The following is a 22,289-nucleotide window of genomic DNA, read 5'->3' as shown; positions in this document are numbered from 1 at the left end:
GTCACGGCACCAAAATTGTAATAGTTTATCTGTCCTCTTTGTCTAATTAAATGACAGAGATTGGCCAATTGAAAATTTGGTTTATTAAAGCAAGCGACCGGTAAGCAAAACTGCGCTGGGCGGCCAGGGAGTCTCCTGCTCCGCCAACAGCGCGCACCGAGGTAGCAAACCGTCCCATTCTTATACAGTAAAACAATGAATATTTCGTTGACGCTTATACATATTCATTACCTAAACCCACCTACTCTCGCTTCATATGTTAATTAGCTTATCAGTCCTTCGCGCATGCGCAAACTCTCCCAGGAATTGTGGGCCAGGGTCTTCTTTTGGGAGGAAGGCCGTAGGTCTTCTTCATGGTGTACTTTTCACCTTTGCCTGGAATGTGCTGATCCTACAAGTTGGCAGTGTCCTTATCAGTCTGAGCCGATTCATGTCCTTGTTAACCACCTGTTTTCCTTGAGCAAGGAGATTTATGTGATGGATGCCATCCTATTTTCGAATCCTTGCTCCTCTTAATCACTCCCTCGAGATAATGTGAGACTGTTTCTCGCTCCTCATGAAAACAGACTTCCCCCTTCCACTAATTGCTTCTTCAAACTATATGGTTAGAAAGTTACTGGTTTTATACCCTTCGTCTTCATGAGCCCCCCCCTCTCCTTTCGCAGTCCTGCATGCCGTGTTTACATAGCCGGATGCCTGTGGCCGGCCTTGCGTATTTCATGTAACTTTCTGTTGTTCTGACAAAGTTTGATGAACAAACAGTTCACAGTTTTATCACAATTGTAAGGTGGCCTGACCCCTCACTGAAAAAAAAAATCTAGGGAATAGCACATTTCAGACTTTGAAAAATCACCAAAAGCTGTTAGGGCCTCATTGTCTTGTTCGGCTCAAATCTGAGTTCATAGTCACGTTGCCCCTGATTCTAAGGAGATTATCAGTTCCCTTATTTTTGCATATATTAAATGATCCCCTATACAAAGGTCTCACTATGCAACTTATTCCACCTTCCAGTAACTGATTTTTCAGTAAATCCAAGGTGAGTAATCCAAGCTCCAGAGTCAAAAACGCAAAAGTAAACTGGAACTTGTGTAAGATATAATAATTGTTCCTGGTCATAGATAAGAGACAGTGTGTGTGTGTGTATATATATACACAACCCCATTCCAGGTTGAGACCCCAAGGTTTACAACATTCACAGAGGATAAGAAGCCCTTGAGATAAGGTGCTCGTGGGGCAGCCGTTGCTGCTGCAGTCACGTCCTGCGAGGGCGATGTTCTGGTTCTGACCATACCTGTCTTGGTCTGCTGGGATCCAGCAGCTCATTTCCTACACTCCTCTCCCTCCTGCTTTGTCTGTACAGAGCTAACAGTAGCTATCAGCTTAATATACAGCAGTTTGTAAAGAGAAGTCATCTGGGTGTGCGTAGAGCTTTTTACAATGGAAGTGGTTATGTGAGCTGTAAACCGTAGCTCTCACCACCCCCACTGTGTGAAGAACCAGGCCATGTGCTCAGAGAAGGTGTGGCTGGGAGGTGAAGCCAGAGCAGCTGTCATTTGCACACCCAGGCATCCCTGAACCACACATCGACCTGGATATGATTTCTTTCATTTTTATTTACTTGACTACTCTTGTTGGGAATCATATAAAGTACAGAAGATGTATGACCAAAAGAAATGTAGGGAGTTTCGCGGTATCAGTATGTCCAAAAGGAGTCGTACAAAAAAAAGGAAGATTGCCAAAAGTTGATATAAATCTCTTTAATTAAAATCTTCAAATATAAAAGTCACAAGTATTGACGTAAACAAAACTGTTAGAAAAGATCTGAAAAGAAGCTACCAGGCAAACAATAACTTTGATGTCTTAGTTGTAACTTATATTATTATTAATAATTATTAACTTTCTGTTGACTCTGTGTAAAACTTCCCGTCCCATTTTCCTCTCGCTTTACTTCTTTTATTGAACTTGGACAATGTAAACAAACTTAGCCTTCCTTATTCTCATTTCTGATCTATATTACCTCCTGATACCTAACCCTTCACAGACTGCAGCTGCACTGGGGATGCAAACACTTCTTTGATACACTGAACTTAAATATAAGCTTTTAATTGTGCAATTATTCATCACAGTTTCAAAAGTACATGTGTTTTTAAAGTCTTCTCATTAAAGAAGGTCCCCTTCCCCCCTGCCCTCCATTGAAACCCCGTGTACCTGCTAGCATCCTTTTAAAGCTTAAAAAGGGAAATAGAGAGGTGTGGTGTTGTTTTTCCCTGCTGCGCTCAAAATATCTTAAGGCTTTGACAGTGGCATGGGTTATAGATCTTCAAGAAAAGTAGATGCAAATAAACATGTGTGGGAGACCACAGGTATTCTCTGAGGCGTTTTGCTGCCCTGCAGACTGGCAGCCCGGATGCCAAAGGAAAGCGGCCAGCAGCACACCGAACCGCAGCAGCAGAGTGCATGCAGGGAAGGCACAGCCAGTGAGAAAAGCCACCACCAACACAGATTTGTGGCCAAAGTGGCTGTTTCCCCAGCAGGATGTCAGCCTGGCTGGGCAGGTTTGTCCCCAGGGTGCTCTAAGGCCACTGAAGTCCCTCTGATGGTCAAGGGGTGAGTAGTTTGCTCAGTCTCTTTACTCTCCCATTTCCTCGAGGACAGAAGTGACCTGAGCAAGTTAGGGAGCGTAAAGCAGAGCTTCACCTGCAGACAGGTTGAGGGAGGGCCTTTCCAGCTGAACTGCCTGCGGGGTGGTGAAGGGTGAGGAGTTACAAGCCCTCGCTTTGTAGCCCACTGACCACAGAGGGTTTGCTGGGGTGCTGGTGGGCTCCTCTCCTTTCCTTCTGCGGATGAAGTATGTGAGGGCGGAGGTGGACCACCCTGCAGGAACAGCCTGTATTTTGAGGGTGCAAAACTCAGTTTTGGAAAGCACGTGGCCACAGCTCCATCTTGTGACTGGACTCTCCTTTCTCGGGAAAAACATGTGGTGCTGCCCCAAATCCCATGGAAGACCTGGTTTCTCAGCAAGGTGTTTTTCCCTGCAGGCACTCCAATCTCAGTTTGCTTTGCATGTCCCTGCTTTCCACCCTGAGATGCCCTCAGCAACCACAACCCCTCCCGGAGCTTCCCCACATGGTGCAGGCAAAATTGCAGCTGTACTGCTAAAATAAAAACCCTGCTCATCCTTTCTGAAGGCAAGCTTTTGAAGGAACTGCTTTAAGAGCTGTGCTTGCGAAAACAAGAGGAAGAGAGGAGGCTGCTGTTCCTGGCTGGCAGAGCCCCAAGTGCAGCGTGAGAAGCTAATGCAGCTCCATGCGTGGCGTGGAGAACGGCCCTGTGCCTGAGTGCAGCAACCCGGGCTGCACTGAGAGCAAAACCAGCCCCTGCCTAGGCTTACTCTACTTGGATAATTTTCCCGGGAGCGTAATAAGCATATTTCACGTAAAAATTACATGGCAGGACCTCATGTCTTCCCCAGCCCACAGATCATACCAGAGCCGCCACATTTGCATCCCTAGCCAGAATTAAATCTCATGGTAGAAACATGAATTTCTAGGATCAAAACTTCCCTACTGGCCAAGTGTTTTACATTTATCCTGTGCTCATGTATTAACCATTTAAATGCAAGCAATAGCTTTGGCGTTTTTGATAACATAAAAGCCATAAGAGAAGGCTGGAAGGCCGAGTACGCTGCCGGGACCAAGGGGTTTTTCAATAAGCTCTGGCAGCGTTTTGTCATCCACCATCCGTAGCACACGGCCATTCAGCTCAATAGACCTGGAGAGGGACAGAGAGACCGTTTGGGCAGCTGTGCTCTGTTTGCCATCGAGCACAAACAGCTCTGGACTGAGTGTAAACATAAACTCGGCCCAAAGCCAAACTAAACATCCCTTGAGGGTTTATGCATGCACGCAAGAGAGCATCTGCACTCCCTCTGCAAGGACTCCTTTAGAGTCGTAGCACAAGCAAGATGAAAATCAATGTTTCTTACTCTCTTAGAGAAGTTAACAGCCGAACAGGCTTTGAAAAGGTCAAATTTTAATTGGTTTTTCTCCTGCAAATATTAAGACATCTCCTATGCCCACAGAGCAGATCATTCCCGTGCCGTTGCATTAGGGGTAACAACAAAAGAAACCATGCAAAGCCTGAATGCACTGCTGTAAATCAGGAGCCAGCATTTGGGAAAGCAATATACCTGTGCTTGTGCCAAGGAAAAAGGACTTTAGCAGCTGGGTCCAGAGCCCTGAATCCTGCTAGAAAAAAGCTTCCCAATTAACTCCAAACAAGTGTCCTTGTACCTTAGCAAGCCTTCAGCAGCCTGATTTTAGGAGACCTGATTTAACAGAAGTCAGACCTTAGTGGAAAAAAAAAACCCTGTATGACAGAATGGTAACCTCTTCCCCTTGCAAATTGAACAAGGTGAGGTTTTAGAGGCCACCTACCTCTACTCAGAACCTTTTCTACAGAGACAGGAGGAATTGCACGCTTACCTGGAAAGTACATTCTCTTTTCCGTGAGGCAGCAAGAGGTACTGATCGACGTGCTTGCTCGATAAGTAATTCGGCAGCTGCAAATGTTGGGTGACGTTGTAGAGGTTTAAAGCAAAGAGCGTCACGTCCCCTTCTCTGTACTTTGGGCTGCAAGGCAAGAGGAGATGATGGTGGGCATCAGGTAAGAAAGGTTTCACAGAAATAACATGTGTCCTTGTGCTGTCCCAAATTGCTTTTGGTGCCTGGGAGTGGCCATGGACTCAGTTTCTGGGATATTTTGCCCTTTCTGGAGGCTTACTGGAGGGTGTTCGTGCAGTGGAGGTAGACACGGAGCTTCCTCTCATCGGCTCCCACCAGGCTGACCTGCAGCACCTTGGTACCCACCAGCTTCTTGTAGAGCAATGAGAGCCAGTAGTCCTGGGAAGCACAAAAACATGCGTAAGCACTTGCGTACATACCAGATACTCCACACGGTGCTTAACATAATGTTCATTTTGCTGGTAATTTTAGGGTTTTTTTCCCCCATAATTTTTTGCCTTACCAAGGTTTTCACCATATCCATTTAAATTCCCACAAAGAGCATAGCTAAAAAGAAAACCCTGCCTCCAAGCTGCAGAGGAGCTGTGTTTACACGGTACCTTAGAGTCATTTTCTACTTCAGCTCCCCTTTGGAGCTCTTTCTGTGAGGGAGAGACTGTTTGCATTTTGGAAACACTCTTCTGCAGGGCACAGAGTGCCTCAGGGCTGAACCCTTCCTGCAGGAAAGCCTGTGCCCAGTCCACAGGTGCAATGCTGGGAAGAAGCCCCCGAGAACTTTTAGGCCTTTCACTAATGTCATGCTTTTGAACAGGTCTCAGGATTAATTTCCAAACACCATTCAAGAGTAAATCTTCTGGCACCCCAGGATGATGCCTTAGAGCAGGGCAGTGCCCAGTGCAGGCTCCTTTTTTCCAGCTCTGCTTTTTCTTGCATCTTGACCGCTACTTTTCCTCTATGAAGTCTGTGACCGTAGCAAAGAGAGTGCGTGGTCTGCATAGATGTGTTTTCTGACTAGGAGGCTGCAGGCAGGCTGCATTTTGCAGCATCGCTTCTTCGATAGCAGCCCTAGGGCAGGGATGTGCTCCAGCTGGCGGGTTTCACAGAGCTTCTGCCAGCTCATCTGTCTCTCTCTGAGGTTTTCCTAGAAGGAAAACTGTTGTATTTCTCTCCTGACTAGCCAAGAGCCCAGGGAAGTGACTTTTCCTATCGGCCTGCATGCTCAGCCACTCTGCAAGGAGGTGCAGCCTTCTGCTTCTTCATTTCCATGCCAGCTAAACCTGATGGACCTGGGTTTGGATTTCCCTGCCTCTAAAGCACTATTAGCTTGATTAGCACCTGTACTGCCTGTCGGCGAGAAACAAGGCACATCCTTTCAGTCCCAATTAAATCTATTTTAAATGAGGGAATAAAAAGCCCAAAGCAACAAGCCTGACAGTGCAGCCTCTGGTATGGGGACCTGCTGAACAGGCAGGACAGAAGAACCCTGTATGCTGGGTTTCCTCTCAGATGATCTCTATGAGCCTGTGAACATCACAACTTGGAAGCAGAAAAATGAGAGGAAATCTAAAAAGAAAGACGCTATCCTCTTGCCCCAAGATAAGTGCTGCTAGCCCAAAGAGTCATGCTGTACATGTAAGAACAATGTATTGTTCAAATAATCATGTTTCATCACAGCAGAATGTTGTTTCCAAATAAATCCAACTATAGTAAATGCATATTTTCATTTAATTATCCTTCAGCCAATACTGAAAGCTAAATATGCTCATGACCCAAGAAATGCTTCAGCCTTGACTTCATGTTGATTTGGTTTTCACTTGGGATATAGTTTATTATAATACCTCATATCCCTTCTGTTTAAAAGTTACTCATCACGCAACTGAGGAGTACTCAAACTAAAACAGTCCACCCAGAAAAGCCTTGTGAACTCCAGAAGTGTTTGCATGCAAATCAGAGCATCGTGTCCCAGAAATCAGTCTCCGCTGTGCTGAAGACGAGCTGCATCCCTGCAGATGCAGTAAATGTCTTGTATCTAAATATATAATATGTGAACCCATAACGAAACACGAGCCGACTTTAGGCACAAGGATAACTGCGACTAACCTACAAAATCTGTCGCTATCTTGCATTGTTAGAAGAGCTGACTTGTGTCTCCACATCTAGTGCTGCCTGTGCAGAAACATGTGCTGCATTCAGATGGTGTTAGTGGGGCTGCATACGTACCGGCAAAGGTTCAAACTTGGCATCCACCAGGTGATAGGTCCCTGCCCCGAAGAAAACCTGTCTCATCACCACATCAATCCCCTGCCTGGCTGAAAGCCCGAGTTTGTCCAACCACCTGCCAAAAAATGAAGCAACATGCAGATGAAATTGCTGACCTCAACGGTACACTGCTGCCCCTCACCAACCAGCTCGAGAAGGAGGAAAGCGAAAATTAGAGCATGATGCTGACTTCCTTAAAATCACACAACTAATTTCAATTCAAGCCATCCTTTGATTACCTTAAAAAATAATTTCAGACCACCTCTGGAGGTCCGAGTTGGTGGGAAGAGTTGCTCCACTCCTCTGTTTGCATGTGGTGGAAACCAGGAGCAGGAGCTCCTGAACTGACCAAGGGCCTGAAGGCTGAGAGAAATCATCACAGCCAACGACAAGGTTGCCTGCCATTACCAGGCTTTGAGTTGCTGACCCATCAGGTCCTGATGAAAAGATCATCATGCCTTACAGGAGGGAAAAAAGTACATTGCAACCATGTTTTTGGTTAATTTTCAAAGTATGAACCACACATTCCTGTGCGATTTTATCTGCCTGAATCTACAAACTGATCAAAATGCTAAGGAAAATCTGAATTCTTTTATTTCAACAAAATGCTACAACTGGAGTCTTTAAAGAAAATAGTTTCATTAATAAATTTCCCTTTGGTTAGTTATTTAATAGTGGTCAAAGGATGACATTGGAAAAGGGCACCCATCTCATGAATAACTTCCCATCCTCACAAAAGGCCAAAGTTAGCATTGCAGATTTGAGGGCAGAAGTACAACTTTCTCATATTTCTTATCCCCCATTTCCCATAGGAATCTGCTATTACCTGAGCCTGCATTGAACCTCAGGCATGGGGGAAGCACAAAGGCAGTGGTGGGAGGGTTACGATCCTCAACCCATCCATTGCCTGCGCTCCCTGGGAAGCCCAAGGAAGACGTTCCTCCCGCAGGGCTTGTATGCAACCCCCTTCAGCTGATCAAATGTGTAGTTTCCCCACACCTGTGACATGGTACTCACATAAAGCCAGCAACATAAGTGTTGGACAGCCTGGGAGCTCCCCCTCCATAGGCAGAGCTCGTCTCTCCTAGCCAGACCTTCTTGTCTGGCACGGTCTCACCAACAATCTGCCCAGCGTGACACAGGGAAGAAGATAAAAAGACAATAGTTAAGTTTTTTGGCTACTGAAATAGTGGGCAATCAAAATTTTGTGCTTTAGACAAATGCCTATATATGATGTTTGCATTTAAGGGACAACACCAACTGAGGTGGGATGTCACAGAAGTTTTGATTGAAAGGACTAGAAACAGATTTCTTTTCCCCCCTCCAAAAAATCACATCTACTCATGTAAAATGAGGCAAAGGTCACTAAAAGCCAGGTCCTGTAAGTCTTCTCGTGCTGAGTAGTGGTATATTTTAAGTTATACTGTTCTCAGGATCTCAAAATACAAATAAATTGGGGCAGAAGGGGGTGGGGATATGACCATAAATTGCATCCCTGAGTAATGATTACATGGATAAATAAGAATGTTGTAGGTTTGTGATGTATCTGCCACCATGCGTCCTGCATGGCAAACTATTGGAGCTCATTTATTATTGGTCTTGTTAATTATTTTTTTTTAAATTTACAATGACAGCAGCACTCAAGCTTTGAGTATCTCTGTTTACTGTGAGTGAGAAATTGTACTTTATTCTGGATTCTTGGCTAACCCCCTGGAAACTGAACATGGGAATGACTAAACAGGACAAGGCACCTCCAGGACTTTGTGTATGGCTGTGGCAAAGGCGTCCAGCACTGCAGGGCTCAGGAAATCCTCCCTTGTTGCACTTCGTCCATTCACATAGTAACTGGAAATGGAAAAATTCCCACAGTCAAAATTAAGAAAAAATACCACCACGGGTACAAAACACCACGGAAAGCACTCGTGCTTGATACATTTATCCACACCACTATTTTTCTGTCCAGTTCTTTTTCTTTTTTTTTTTTTTGTTCTCCAAATGTGTTGATACATTGTTTGTATTTAAGGGCCTATCACGTATAATTACCTCGAGGCAGGATATCATTGATATTCTGATCAACAGAAGTAGTAGGGGTTTTTTTGCATCTGCTCATTTAGAACGAGGAAAACACCACTGAATAAGAGCCAGCTTCTGTAAATCTTCTCTGGCTGAGGAGTCTGACACTCCTCTGGGATTACTTGCTTTACTGTATCAAGTTATATATTAAAAATATCAGATCCCAGGTTCTGTCTCTCTGCTGGAGTATTTTGGCCATCTAGAGGGGAACAGGATGGAGGCATCCCTACAGGATGAAGGTTGCCCTCCACCTTGAGAGGAAGAGCTTTTAAGTCTGGTTTGTCCGAATAAAGAATGGGAAATTGGGATCCCTGTGGTTTTCGCATTTCATCACACTACCTCACACTCAGTCCTACCAGAAGAAGCTGAAGTCTTCCAGCCACAAGAGGAAGCTAAAACCTGATAATCCTAAATTAGTGAAGAAAACAACACATGCCTATTGAAAGCAAGGGCAGCCACAGGGCAAGGACAGCCCAGGAAGGGGAGAGGACACATTTCATGCCTTGCTAGCAGCTCAAAATACATAGATAAGTCATATATGTATAGACATATATAACATAAGCATTTGCATCTATTCCTACCATTACCTGACTGCTGCATGCCACCGTGCTGCATTCGACTCAGTAAAGAAAACCACTTTCACATGAAAATCACTTCCAACCCTGCTGAGTTTGGGGCAGGTGCCCTGGGGCCAACTTACCCCACTGCCCAGCCGAGCACTTTAAAACAGCAACGTCTCTAAGCCATGGCACAAAAGCAAAGGGCTGGGACCCTGCTGGTGCTGTTTGTGCTGCGGGTGGGATCTGAGGAGAAGCTACCCACGCACAGCCCCAGTGTCTGGAGAGAGCAGACACAAGGGAGCAGGAGAAGCTGCTAGCACTTCTCCACGGGTAAAAGTCAGCCAGACCTGCAGGGCTTCTGGCTTGTATCAAACAGACATACACAGAGAAAAAAAGCAGCATGACAGCATCGGTTTAAAAGGCTCCTGCTGCATTTTTTACAAGGAGTTGGATGCACTTGCCAGCAGAGTCACCAGTGACTCCTTGAATTTGCTTCTAGGGAGCAAAGCTTTCGCTCAAGCAGGATCAGCCTTTCTAATGCCAAGGACAGCACCAATGTCACAGGAATCTGACTCCGTTTCAAAGCCCAGACACCCATGGGTTGTTTAAAACCTTACGTTAAACACCTTCTGCTCTTGCAGGTATTCAGCAGAGGCATCTCTACTGAGTAAGTCTGAGCTACCTTATTTTCCTTTTATATGACACCCTCTTCTTCCCATGGGAAACTGCATTTTATTTGCAAGGGTTGGCAGCTCGGAGCTTTGAGACAAGCGGGACTGCTGCTCAGATCTCACTAGCTTTTGGTACATGTTGAAATGTGGCATATGCAAAAAGACTCAACTGCTGCAGAAACTGTCCTCATGCGAGGGATGAGAAACATCCTCACGCTCCTCTGAGAAATAAAGCTGCCGTGCCATCTTTTTTTCCCACAACTCACTTTGTTTTTCTCAGGGCACATATTTAGCAAGCAAACGTTGCACACGTTGCATTCCCTGCTATGCCTGCGTTAACAAACCCCTGCCACTGCTTTTGGGTCTTTGCACCAAGTAGCCTCTTCTGCCTTTCTGTAACGCACTCCCTCAGCTTATCTCTCATTCTGAGCAGAGGAGTTTGCAGAGAGGCACCTGAGGAACTGCTGAAAGAGGTATTTCACCCCTTCCTTCCTGTTGATATGTTCAAGTTGACATTTCATAAAGACAACAGGCGATAAGCAGAGCGACAAGGGTATCCGAGGGGTACTTACTGGTGCCACGTGACAGCATCGATCACCTTCCCTCCTGATTTCAGGAAGCTGCAATCAGAGGGGATGTGGTGGAGAGCAGAGGGTTAACAGGTACCAGTGACAGGTCCAGGCCCCCCACAAGAGATCTGCCACATGGAACCCTCCCCTCTCCCCCCCGGGCAGCCATAGGGACAGTGAGCCACTTTGGGGCCACGCTTGCTTGCGATGGCTTTTAAATCGGCTTTGGGCAGCCCAGCTGCCTCAGTGGGTCGCTGGGAGGATGAATTAATGCTTGTGCAACACACCGAGATTTCTTAGGTGAAAAGCACTTGTTAACGCAGCACTAGAGCCAGTATTCCATTGAAAGGTGTGCAGATCACTGAAGTACTTTCTAGCCTCTTAGTTTCAACTGGCTGAGTATTTAAGCCTTGAACTCTTGCATGCAGCGAAGATTTCAGTCATCCCCAGTCAAGGGAAAAAAAAATGTCCATGTTTCTAATTTAAGGAAAAATATAGGAAATTAGTTCTCAAATAGACTGGATGTATCCATTTGTACATCCTTACTATTGATTTCGAGCAGAAAATCCTTAAAAGCAGCCCTGACCAGATGCCTCCTCAGGCCCCCCGCATCCAGCTGTGGAGAAGCCACTGCTACCCACAGCCACCCACCCCGGGGAGTGCTGCCGAGGCCCCGCACCCCTACCTTCTCAGCAGCTTCTGCGTGTGCTTTCGGGGCTGCCCGACGTCGGGACCGTAGATCTTTGCGTGCTGGTAGAGGGTATAGTCACTCAGGAGTTGGCGTAAGTGAATAAAATCTTGCCCCAGCTGGAAGCCGTCGATGTAGATGCCAGATTTCTTCCTGAAGCTGTTGGGCTCTGGGTAAGACACGTGCATCAGCACCCTGCTCCAGTTTTGGGGCACAAAGTGAGGCAGCTCATTGCACATGGAGAGTACCAACCCCTGATAGCTTCACGTGACTTGCCACAGCATGACTGAGATATTTGAAGGTGATGAGTGTGAAATGGAAAGCCCGGGTGATGCAGCATGCTCTCCAGCACTCTGTCCCATCCGGTCCCCATAGATGACATCCTGCACCTCATAGAGCATTGTTCACCTCATCTCAGCGCAGTTAGGAGTGGCAAAATCATCTCAATTTGCTCATTCATTGAGCCTTCTGTTAAATCCCTCCTTGCAAATAAAAACCTTAATGTTTCCCAATAAAACATTACCTTGCCTTTATGGGCTGCCATCCAAAACGTCCAACATGACCAGCCCGTGTACCTTGCAGTGGTACCTTTCCAGGTAACCGCTTCACTGGCCCATGAGCAGGCTTCGCACTCACCGTTCCCGAGCTCCCAGGAGATGTTGTATCTCTGTGAGGCACAGTAGTCCAGCAGCGCCCGGGCGTTCGAGCTGTCCCACTGTAAGCCATCTTTTCGCAGCAAAGCGTTGAGCCCGAAGATCAGGTGAAAGCCTGAGCAGTTTGCAAAGCTGTAGAGAATATGCAGCGTATTTCCTGCGCAGAGGAGAAGGGGGGGGATGTTTATCGCAAGGTTACAGCGTGCTAGTTGAGCTCCGGCCAAGTGACAACCTGTACTGCCTGTATTTATTTAGCCTGGCACTGCAGATGTGCCAAGCTCTCCCAGCTGGACAAAACAGCTCAGACCTTACTAAACACCATCCTGCAAGGTGCTGAGATCCTCCCAACTCCTGCAGAAGCTAAATACTACTAAATACAAGGTGGCAGACAGTAGAAAAAATATTTCTTAGAAACATTTCACACTTAAAATCATAGAATCATAGAATGGTTAGGGTTGGAAGGGACCTTTAAAGGTCATCTAGTCCAACCCCCCTGCAAGAAGCAGGGACATCTCCAACCAGATCAGGTTGCTCAGAGCCCCGTCCAACCTCGCCTTGAACGTTTCCAGGGATGGGGCATCCACCAGCTCTCTGGGCAACCTGTTCCAGTGTTCCACCACACTCACTGTAAAAAATTTTTTCCTTATATCTAGTCTGAATCTACCTCCCTCTATTTTAAAACCATTACTCCTTGTACTGTCACAACAGGCTCTGCTGAAGAGTTTCTCCCCATCTTTCCTGTAGACCCCCTTTAGGTACTGGAAAGAAAAAACTGGAAGAAAAACACTCATTTTCAGTGGTTCCAGCTTCTAACAGCCTACGACCCTTTACTGCGGGTCAGAGATTTGCATCCCCGAGGTTATAAACCCCAGCAGAAAATTCCATCAAAGTCTTACTTGTAATAGTGGTGTTTTTGTGCTTTTTCCAGTTTTGCTCTGCAAGAATCAGCTTCTCCTGGCTGGGCCACTGGGCCAGCAGCAGCTTCTCAACAGCAGCAAATACAGGCCTTGAGCCACAAGCTTCTGTAGGGCAGAAGAAGGATGATAGCAATTAAGTCCTCGTGTCCATGGCCAGGGTCCAGCAGGCAAAGGGCTGCATCCCTCAGAAGGAGGCGCAGCTGCTTGGTGCCAGGCTGGGAGCCAGTCGTGCACTTTTGTGAGATGCACCCCTGCTTTCATTATGTTAACCAAATAGAAAAAAAGAAGATGGGCTTTATGCATAAATATATATTATATATAATGCGTATGTCCCCATTTAAGGTGATGGAGATGGGGGGTGAGGGAAGACTGAGCTGTGCTTCAGGAGGCTGGTACCATGGCGGTCACACTCAAATAAATTATTTTAGCTGGAGCACCATCCGGAAACCCTCGTTCCAGTGAGCTGACAGAGCGCGGGCTGCGGTGCCTGAGGAGCAGATAAGCCACCGCGGCGTGCAGCGGTGCGGCAGGGTTCATGGCCCGCCTTGCCTTGGGCAGATATGGGGCAACGCTTCCTGTGCTGCCCATCTCGTGCAGGGGAAAGCGCTGACTGCCCCGCACGGCTCCAACGGCAACGCCAGCAGGAGTCATAAGACACTTTTTCTTCAAAGCTCATGTCTTTTCTTGGTGTGCAAACAAGGAACAAGGCATAACCAAAGAGGAAGGGACAAGCTGGAGTCACTGGAGTCACAGTTATCCAGAGAGGAGGTGGCCGCTCAGCAAAGCAGTACTGGGGGAAAAAGTATCACTCTACTTCAAAACCGAGCATCACCGGTTGTACAGTGATGTACGATTGCATTGTTGTGCTACGTACCACAGGAATAGAAGGGATTTATTTTCATCTGAAACACCTCTAGAAGAGTTTATGTGCTTTTGCTAAGTTTAAAGAGGAAATAGACTTTAACGCAATGGCAAACCTTGTGCACCAGGACCAAGCTCGAGCAGCTGGCAGTGGTCCGGTGGGTTTGCCCTTGCCCTGTCAAAACAACAGGAGGGCAACCCTGCACCCCCAGCCTAGGTCTGGCTTTGGCCAAAACAGACAAAATGGACACTCTGTTCTCATCAGATTATTTCTTGCATCCGTTACTTAATTTTTGTAATGAAACCACAACTTTTGAGCTGACCTTGACCACCTCCCAAGCAGCGGGGGAGCTCCCAAGGCTGCTGTGGGGAGTACGGGGCAGCAAAGGGAGAGTCCCAGCAGGTGCTGGAGCAGACGTGAGGTCCCTCCTGCCCTTCCTCGCTTTCCCACGGCTGGCGCAGCTCCTCCCACAGGCCATGGGTCCACAGATCTCCTCTCCTCGGAGGAAAGCAATGCTGATCCTGTGGAGGACGCCTAGTGCTGCTGCTGTGCCCTTGTGGCATCCCCAGCCTGCACCAAAGCCACCTCCTAAACCCAGGATGGTTTTGAGTCTAACACGTTGATGCCCATTTTACCTTGGTGGGCCTGAAGATCCCAGAGGATTTTTTCTTCTGAAGTTGAATCCTTGTTGGGATCAAAGATGAGAAAATCTGTCTCGGTGCCACCAAACCTCAGGAAGCCTGGGGACAGGGCCGTCGCCAGGGCACGCAGTTTGGGATTGCTGAGGAAGGGATATCAAGAAACAGAAAAAAATGCTATATTCATTCAAACTATGGCTTTGGTGTAGAGGCTAAACATGGCAAGTGGTCAGAGGGATGCACTGCAGGAGGTGACCTGGGGCTACCCCATAGCCTCAGGGTCCTCCTGACCCCTTGCCAGACCTGCGCCCCAGCCCTCTGCACTGTGGAACAGGGACGCTGCTGGCTGAGTGGGCCAGGAGAGCATTGGCATGGCAGTGAGAGGGAGACATGCCACAGAGAACACACTCATGGACAGGAGTCAAATCCTGCGGGCAAAGTAAGGCAATACTTCAAAACAGTACTTTTTTGTCCTAAGCATCCCTCTCCCCTAGATTTTTTGTTTATACAAAACTAACACTCCAGTCCCGTGAAAAAGTGGATGTTAAACTGACTTTACACCATCAGTCCCAATTTCCAATTTTTTGTCCCAACAGAGATTAAGAGTCCCTGCTGGGATAAGCGTTTGCTTTAGCCAGGTAAGTTTCTGAAATAATGCAAGCTCTGCCTTGGCGACTCACACACAGCCCACACAGGATGTGCAGCACGGACACCTGGCCTTCGCTGGGGGAAACTGCAAAGCGTTGGAGAATGCTGGGTGCACAAGCGCTACCTGCTTCGTGGTGACAGGCAGCAGATTAGAGGCCACCAAGTACTTCCCACTCCTCATGGTGGCGGGGCTGGCCCCAAACAGAACCCCAAGGCTGGAGGTCGGAGACCCGAGGACTTTCCAATAAAGCTGGTTGACAGCTTTCTCACCTGCCTTGGTGAGGGGGAAAAGATAAAAGTGGTGAGGGAAATCAAGAGCGGAGATTAAAGACTCTGGGGATGAAAAATGGGATCAGACAGATGAAAAGGAAAGAATTAAGACAGCTTCCCCAAAAAGGCAGAATCAAAAGGAGTGGAGTACAAAAAAAAATAGAGCAAAAGGAGGGCAGAAAAGGCAAGAGAGAGGCCAGAGCCAAAAGAACAGGCAGGGCACATCATCACTGGCAGCGCAGAGTTGCTCAGTGTTCCTCGAGGGTGGAAAAAGTCTTCGTTTTTAGGATCTCCATCCAGCTTTGATGGTGACAGGCCTCCCTCAGCATTTATGTGACTTTATCTTGACAGTGCCCGGGCGAACGTCTGCAGAGCTGATTTCTGCCTTGCAGGGTGGCTGGGCCAGCAGCCCCCAGCCCCACCACATGTAACCCCTCTGCTCGGCACCTTCCTTCTCCCCTTTTTTATTTGTTGCCCCCAAAGCGGCTCCTCTCCTAAGTTTACCGCTGTGCAGCAGGTCCCACCCAGCCCTTCGCCCCAAAAGGAGTGTGTGGGGGGGGTGCTTACCTGAGCAAAGCGATGTAGCGCGGGTCCCGGGCCAGGCTGGCGTCCAGGGTGAGGGAGAGGAAATCCGGGCTCACCTCCCGCCGGGGGCTGCCCCGCAGCCCCAGCCGCAGCACCGCCGCACGCCGACCCTCCGCCAAGAGCAGCAGCACCAGCACCACCAGCATCCTCATCCTCATCCTCATCCCCATCCTCCTCCTCCTCCTCCGCTGCCCGCCCGCCGCGCAGCCGGCAGCCCCACCTCCACGGAGGGCGGGCCCGGCACCGGGGGGTGCAGCATTCGGCTCCCCCTCCTCCTCCCCGGAAAAGGACAGGTGGGGAGTCGTGAGCAGCCGGCACCCACCGCCTCTTCCAAAAGGGGCACCCACCGCCTCTTCCAAAAGGGGCTTCGCGCAAGAGCGCAGCGTTCGGCCCTCAGCGGCGTGGCGGGCTGCCGCACCAGCGCCGAGACACCCGGGGTTCCCTCTCCCAAAAAGCCTCAAACCTTATAAAACGAATGGGGGCTTCGAGCCGGTTCCTTGCCTGCTCAGAGTTTTTCAGCATCAGGGCGCGCTGAGGCCGACCCGGCGGCTTCTCCAGCTTTTCCCCTTCCCCACGCAGACCCCGTGGGGCGGCTGGGGTGCAAAACCCAGCGGGTTGGGAAGGCGGCCGGGGATGGCCGGAGGAGGAGAGGTGTCAGCCCGGCATCCCGCCGCGGGACAACCGAGCCACAGCAGCACGCAGCCGATGCCGCTTGGCCAGTCTGCCGCTTCACGCCGAAACCCACCTTTCCCCGCACTGCGATGCTGTTGCAACAAGGGTATTTCTTAATTACAGCCAGCACGCAGCATGGAATTGCTATTGCCAAAAAAAAAAAAAAAACCCCACACTACCAAAAAACTCAAGCATGCTCTGGGTCTGCCCTCCCAAGTGCTCCCTGCAGAGTCCAGCCTGTGCCAAAACTCCTTCTGCTTCCGCAACGGGAGTGCTGTCGGGAACCAGCCAGCTGTAGCCACTGGGCAGGTATTGCTTAACACACACTATTGAAACAGTTGCAGAGTTTTTCAACAATTCACTTGGCATCACCATTGCACTTGCCATCTGCATCAGTTCACTCCAAAACATCCTTGTTTCCTACTAAATTTGCTTTCAAAACTGTCGCCTGCTGGAACACACTGCAAATTGTCCGGTCCCTATCTCTTACTTTATTTGGGTGCAGCACTTCCCGTGCTCACGGGAGTTGGGGCGTTAATCAGTGTGGCTCAAGCGCTTGCTTGCCTGGCCCTTCCTGTTCCTTCTTGCTCTACATTTTTTTTCTGTTAAGTAACTCACCACCAGAACGAGAAGAACTAGACCAAATTAACTCTGTTTTTGAGAAACACATCCGTGGCTCTGCCAGAAAGGAAACGTCAGTGACACTCCTGACTGTCTCAGTATCTTAGTCAGTGTAACGCTTCCCATTTCGGGGGTACGCCATCAATTATATGCCTACGCCTGCAGGAAGGGCTGGGGTGACTATCTGCCAGAGGAATAATTCACCTATCAGCAGATGACTGGAGCGCCACACCAACTGCCCAGCCCCATGAGTGAACCAAGGGTTTAAGAACGCAGCTCGGTGTGTGACAAATTGTTGCTGCAGAGCAGGTTAAGGTCACTACTCCAGGTACAGAAAGTGCCAACAGCCGTTAGATGAGATGCAACCTGTGCAGGATTTTTCTTTCTGTTGGAATTCCCTACTTCTCCCTCATTTTCCTCAACGTGTTTCTTTGGAGGGGACCACTTGGAGTCACTTGCCACTGCGCTGTATTTCTCATGGCAGAGGCAAAAGGTACGTGTTTCAAATGGTCAACACTATGTTTTGGATTCAAACACTGTGCGCAGATGTGGGTATGAAAGGTCTAGCACATGTTGTGCTTTTAGCAGCTCGTAAAACCTTGTAGCTGGAAAAGAATGCCTTCCAGCGTTGCTACATGGAAGAGCCACAGGTATTAAGTGGGAACTGGTAGCTTCCTGGGCATTTTTCACACCGTATTATACCCGCTTTTAAATATTGCAATATCAATACAGAGGTATTTGGATTCTCATGGAAATTAGGGCAGAATTTGAGTGATGCCCTATGAGCAACAAGGGGAGGGCGTAAGAACTGGGACTAGCCTTAAACCCACCTGTGTGTTGTTTGAAGCCAGCTCTGTATCATCCTCCCATCCCGCTTCCTCACTCTGTGGAAAGCGTAGCCCCTGCCTTGCCGTGTTCAAATGCTGTGGTCGTGCAGCTCCTATCAGGCAGTTCTGCTTCTCCCACGCCAGCTATGCCATTAGCAGACACGCTGTGCTGACTAGGTTTTTACCACCAGGAAGAATTCAAAATAAAACTTTCCAGGAATTTCAGCTGCCCAACAGCAGCAGCAGCACCATGCTACTTGCTAACAGTGAGCCCACTGCTGTTCCTGGGCAATAACCAAGAACTGATATATATCTCTCTATATATCTGTATCTATCTCAATGCTTTACCTGTGCATCTTAAACAAATTCAGAAAGGAAGAGTTGTCCAAAAGGCAAAGAATTCTTGTGACATAGCAGTGTTTGGGCAGATGAACAGAGCTGACCTGTGTCAGAGTAGCGCTTAATATATGTTTCTACAGAAGAAGCCTCAGGAAGGTGAAATTAAGTCTAAGCTGATGCCAAGAAAGCCTAAAAGCACAGCGAGATGCCTATCAAGGAGTTTTTATAAGCTGTCCTTACTCCCTGCCCCAAAAGCCCCAGCCAGATCTTGTCCTGATGCAGCACACAGCTCTCAGCACTACCCACTGGTTTTATTTCTGAGCCCAGCTCATTATGAGACTCTCAGATGGCACACGCTCTGTTTAATCAGGGATGAAAATGACACTTTGGTCTTGTTTTTAGGAGTTCTCTTTGAAGTGCGTGCAGCTTTATAGATATTGCTAGAAGACTTTGTTTCCACTGAGACTGCAGCTGACAAATTCAGGTACCGCAGGAGCTGCTGAGCTCCAGCACACCGAACAGAGCATTGCAAAGTCACCCAGCCTCCCTCCTAATCAAAACAAAGCTTTTAAGTGCTAACATTTGGCTCTCTGATGCCCAGTGCTGGTCCACCATGCTGAAAGAGATGAACTGAAGCTTTAAAAGGATGGACAAAGTGAGAGCTGCCTAGGCAGGACTAGCTCACATGGAAGCAGCTTTCCAGAATGCAGGAACACAATAGGTTTTGTTCAGACAATGAAAATTAACAGCTAAACGTTAACCTAAGCCTGACTCTCTTCACAGTCCCTCCAGAGAGACAGTTTTCAGTAAGTTACGTACAGGGATTCCTGAAAGTACAGAATTATGGACTCGAGGAAGGAAGGGAGTCGCACAAACACAAGAACTGGTCTGTGCAGGCAGGTTGGAAAGTGGGGTGAACAGGCACAAAGACGAAGAAACACGCTCTGAGATTTTTTGGTCAGAACGCTTACTCTGTACTAGTTGCAACCTGAAGAGACTTACACACGCCACAGCTCTGCTCCAGTTTACTGTGGGTTATGAAGAAATTGGCAGGAACAGCCTATAGAGCATATTTTTACAACCCACCTTAGCTTTGAAGAGTATATCATTGTTTCACATAGATAAGCTAATAATTGTTGCTTCTTTCCCTTTAGCACAGGCTTTAGGATATAAACAAGCAAGTGAGAAATCTCTGCCTTCTGAAACATCCCAAACCCATTCCCATAGCACAACCACTCGAAACAGCCGTTCACGGAACCAGCGTATACCCATTCTGACCCCTGCACATTATACCGCATTTGATAAGCCCAGTACTGTACTTGACACTGAAGCACCTCAGCGTCATCCAGCAGCACAAAAATAGTGGCCAGCATGTGTTGTATACTTTTTTCCCCTCTCCCATCTCCGCCAGGGAAGCAAACTTTCTGTGAAAAGCATTTAATCATACATTAATACATCCTGTAGAAAGAAGAAGCAATGTGAAAGACATGTACTGCCTTGCTTGGTAAGTTTGATTTCAAAAAAATAAGACAAGCTACACATAGCAAAGTTTTAGTGCAGATCACTGCAGTTTTTTTCATTTCACTTCTGATGTTATCAGAGGTCACTGAGAAAGCCTTGGGGGAGTTGCGCTCGTCCATCTAGCAAACCATAGCCTGTATAAACAGAGCAGCAGAGACAACAAATGTCAACTCCATTTTCTTTCCAGACCAGCCTCACGTAGACCTGAAACCACCTGCTTGTTTCAAACCAGTTTTTCTTACCATTTTCAGAAGGGCTCCAGCATTTGTAGGAAATACTTGACTTCATTCCTAAACACGCATCTCATCCAAACCTGATCTTGCAAGGGTGCTGCTTGTTACAGTGATGTACAAGTGTGAGGATGGGCAGTTAGCAACCCAACAAGAGACAGCTGCTAGAAATCATTTTGTCCTGCTGTTCTCCTCCACAATACAAAAATAAAAATGTATACTTTTTTAATTAGCATATAAGTACAAATATAATGGAAAGTATTGTGACAGAGGTTAATGACTCATGATCTACTCTGTAATTAATGTAGCAATCAATTACTTTTACAGTAATTTGCTCTGTTTCCCACCCCCCCCCCCCTCCCAAATCCATGCAAGACCGTTTCAGACTTCGGAGGAACACCATCAAACACCTTTACAGCAACTGGCTAGGCCTTAAGAGGTATCACTAAAATTCTCATACATGCATGCTACATCAACCATTTAGGTATGTACTTCTTGCAGATAGGAACAAATGGGTTACAAAGATGAGGCATCCTTGGAGATGGAAACTCCCCCTACCAACCAGGATGCACATCCTGATTAAGGACAGTAGTACATTCACAGACCTGTCAAGCATACGCTGTATATAGTGATCTACTGTTTGTTATACACACCTATGCTGCACCCTAACCAAAATCTGTGTCCTGCACTAACCTTAGGTGATGTTACGAGTATACTAATGAAGAGAACCTCCCCAAATGTTTGAAACATGAACATACATAATCATGGACAGTGAGGAAAAGTATGAGTAACTAATCAGTTATTTTATTGTGATTTCTTCCTTGTTACTATTTTGTATAAAAGACTCAGAGGTGTGCTGGCTGTTTTAGATGCCTAGCACCTGCTCCCATAGAATCCAAATAAATACCTCACCTCAGTGTGTTGATCAGCTCTTGCACACTGGGTGAAAAAAAAAAACAAACCAACAAACAAAACTCCTGTTTTGGGACAACATAAATTTATGCTGGAGTGAGCATCACCTGTCTTTTGAAGGTAATATTTATTATAATATAATATATAATATAATATATATTTATTTGATAAACCCACAGAGAATTTCATATTATCTATCATTTGGTCAAAAACATCTATCAATTAAAAGTGCAAGGCACTAAGAGATAAACTTAGATAACCTCAAGCCATGGCAAATATTGCTTTTGCCCTTGAGGACCAATTATATCTTATCATGAGAGCCAACTTGAGATGTTCTCATGTTTCCAAAACCATTTGTGCCTTAGGCACTTAAGTCTGTGGGGACTGAATCCAGCAGTGGAAATGAATCATGCTGCCTCTGAAAAGTGCTGGTTTTAGATTCTTGACCTGTTTTAATACTGAGTGCACTCAAAATATTCCACTTACCCAAACTTTGTAAGCCATGTGAAGTATCGTAATTATGGTCTTAGAGCCATGTTTCTGCTAAATGAAGGTTTCTAAAGAATTAATTCAATTGCTACATGATTTCTCTAATGCAACAAAATGAGCAGGAAAATACCAGCCTTTTCATCACTTTTTCACCATAAGCCCTTTCAGACAAGTGTTCAACCTCTAAGCACTCCACTGGATTAAAAATAATTCCTGTTTGTCTCTAGAATACCAACACAATTAACTTAAGTTGAATTTAAAAAGACAGTTTAACTAAGGTTTATCTTACTTTAAGGAGAATGGACACCTGATTTTACATAGAAATGCCATATTTCAGTGTGTCAATATACCGGCTACCACGATTTAACCCTGCAGTCTGTCACAGCTTTCAAGTCTTTCTTAATGTGCAGTGCTCTAACATTGTCACGCACTGCATACCAGCTTTGAAAAGGAGTTCACTGTATCACAAGTGAGGAAGTTTCAGGCATCTTCAAAACTACTTTCATGAAGCCTAACTTTTTGCTGGAGCAAATCTGGCTCAGATATCTTTAAAAATCTTAACTAGTGTGACTGACACATGCCAATGGAGTCTCAGAATTTGGTATGACTTCTCAAAAATCAGTTCAAGTGTTTGGCTTTATTAGTCTTCACGTTTAAGCAAGAAGTTTAAAAACATTCAAAAAAATCTGAACTCTGCTTGGAAGACTACTACAGAAACATCATGAAAGAATTCTATCTCAGGGAATTGCCAGAGGCTGAATA

General features: G+C 46.8%; 1 protein-coding gene across 1 annotated transcript; it reads right to left on the bottom strand.

The window, feature by feature from the left end:
* Positions 1 to 1,742: 1,742 nt before the first annotated feature.
* On the bottom strand, positions 1,743 to 16,068 carry HPSE (heparanase). The gene is made up of 12 exons (XM_010119396.2): positions 15,899 to 16,068; positions 14,411 to 14,556; positions 12,893 to 13,018; positions 11,980 to 12,153; positions 11,341 to 11,512; positions 10,659 to 10,706; positions 8,534 to 8,627; positions 7,800 to 7,906; positions 6,744 to 6,858; positions 4,783 to 4,901; positions 4,485 to 4,631; positions 1,743 to 3,771 (listed from the first exon to the last, which is right to left on the bottom strand). Exons 1-12 carry the CDS (start codon positions 16,066 to 16,068, stop codon positions 3,612 to 3,614), a joined length of 1,578 nt encoding a protein of 525 aa, XP_010117698.2. The 3' UTR covers positions 1,743 to 3,611.
* Positions 16,069 to 22,289: the final 6,221 nt, after the last annotated feature.

The sequence above is a fragment of the Chlamydotis macqueenii genome, chromosome 4 (assembly GCF_036417535.1).
Source record: "Chlamydotis macqueenii isolate bChlMac1 chromosome 4, bChlMac1.mat, whole genome shotgun sequence".
In the NCBI taxonomy this organism is placed as follows: Eukaryota; Metazoa; Chordata; class Aves; order Otidiformes; family Otididae; genus Chlamydotis; species Chlamydotis macqueenii.
This window is presented reverse-complemented; position numbering and strand designations above follow the sequence as displayed.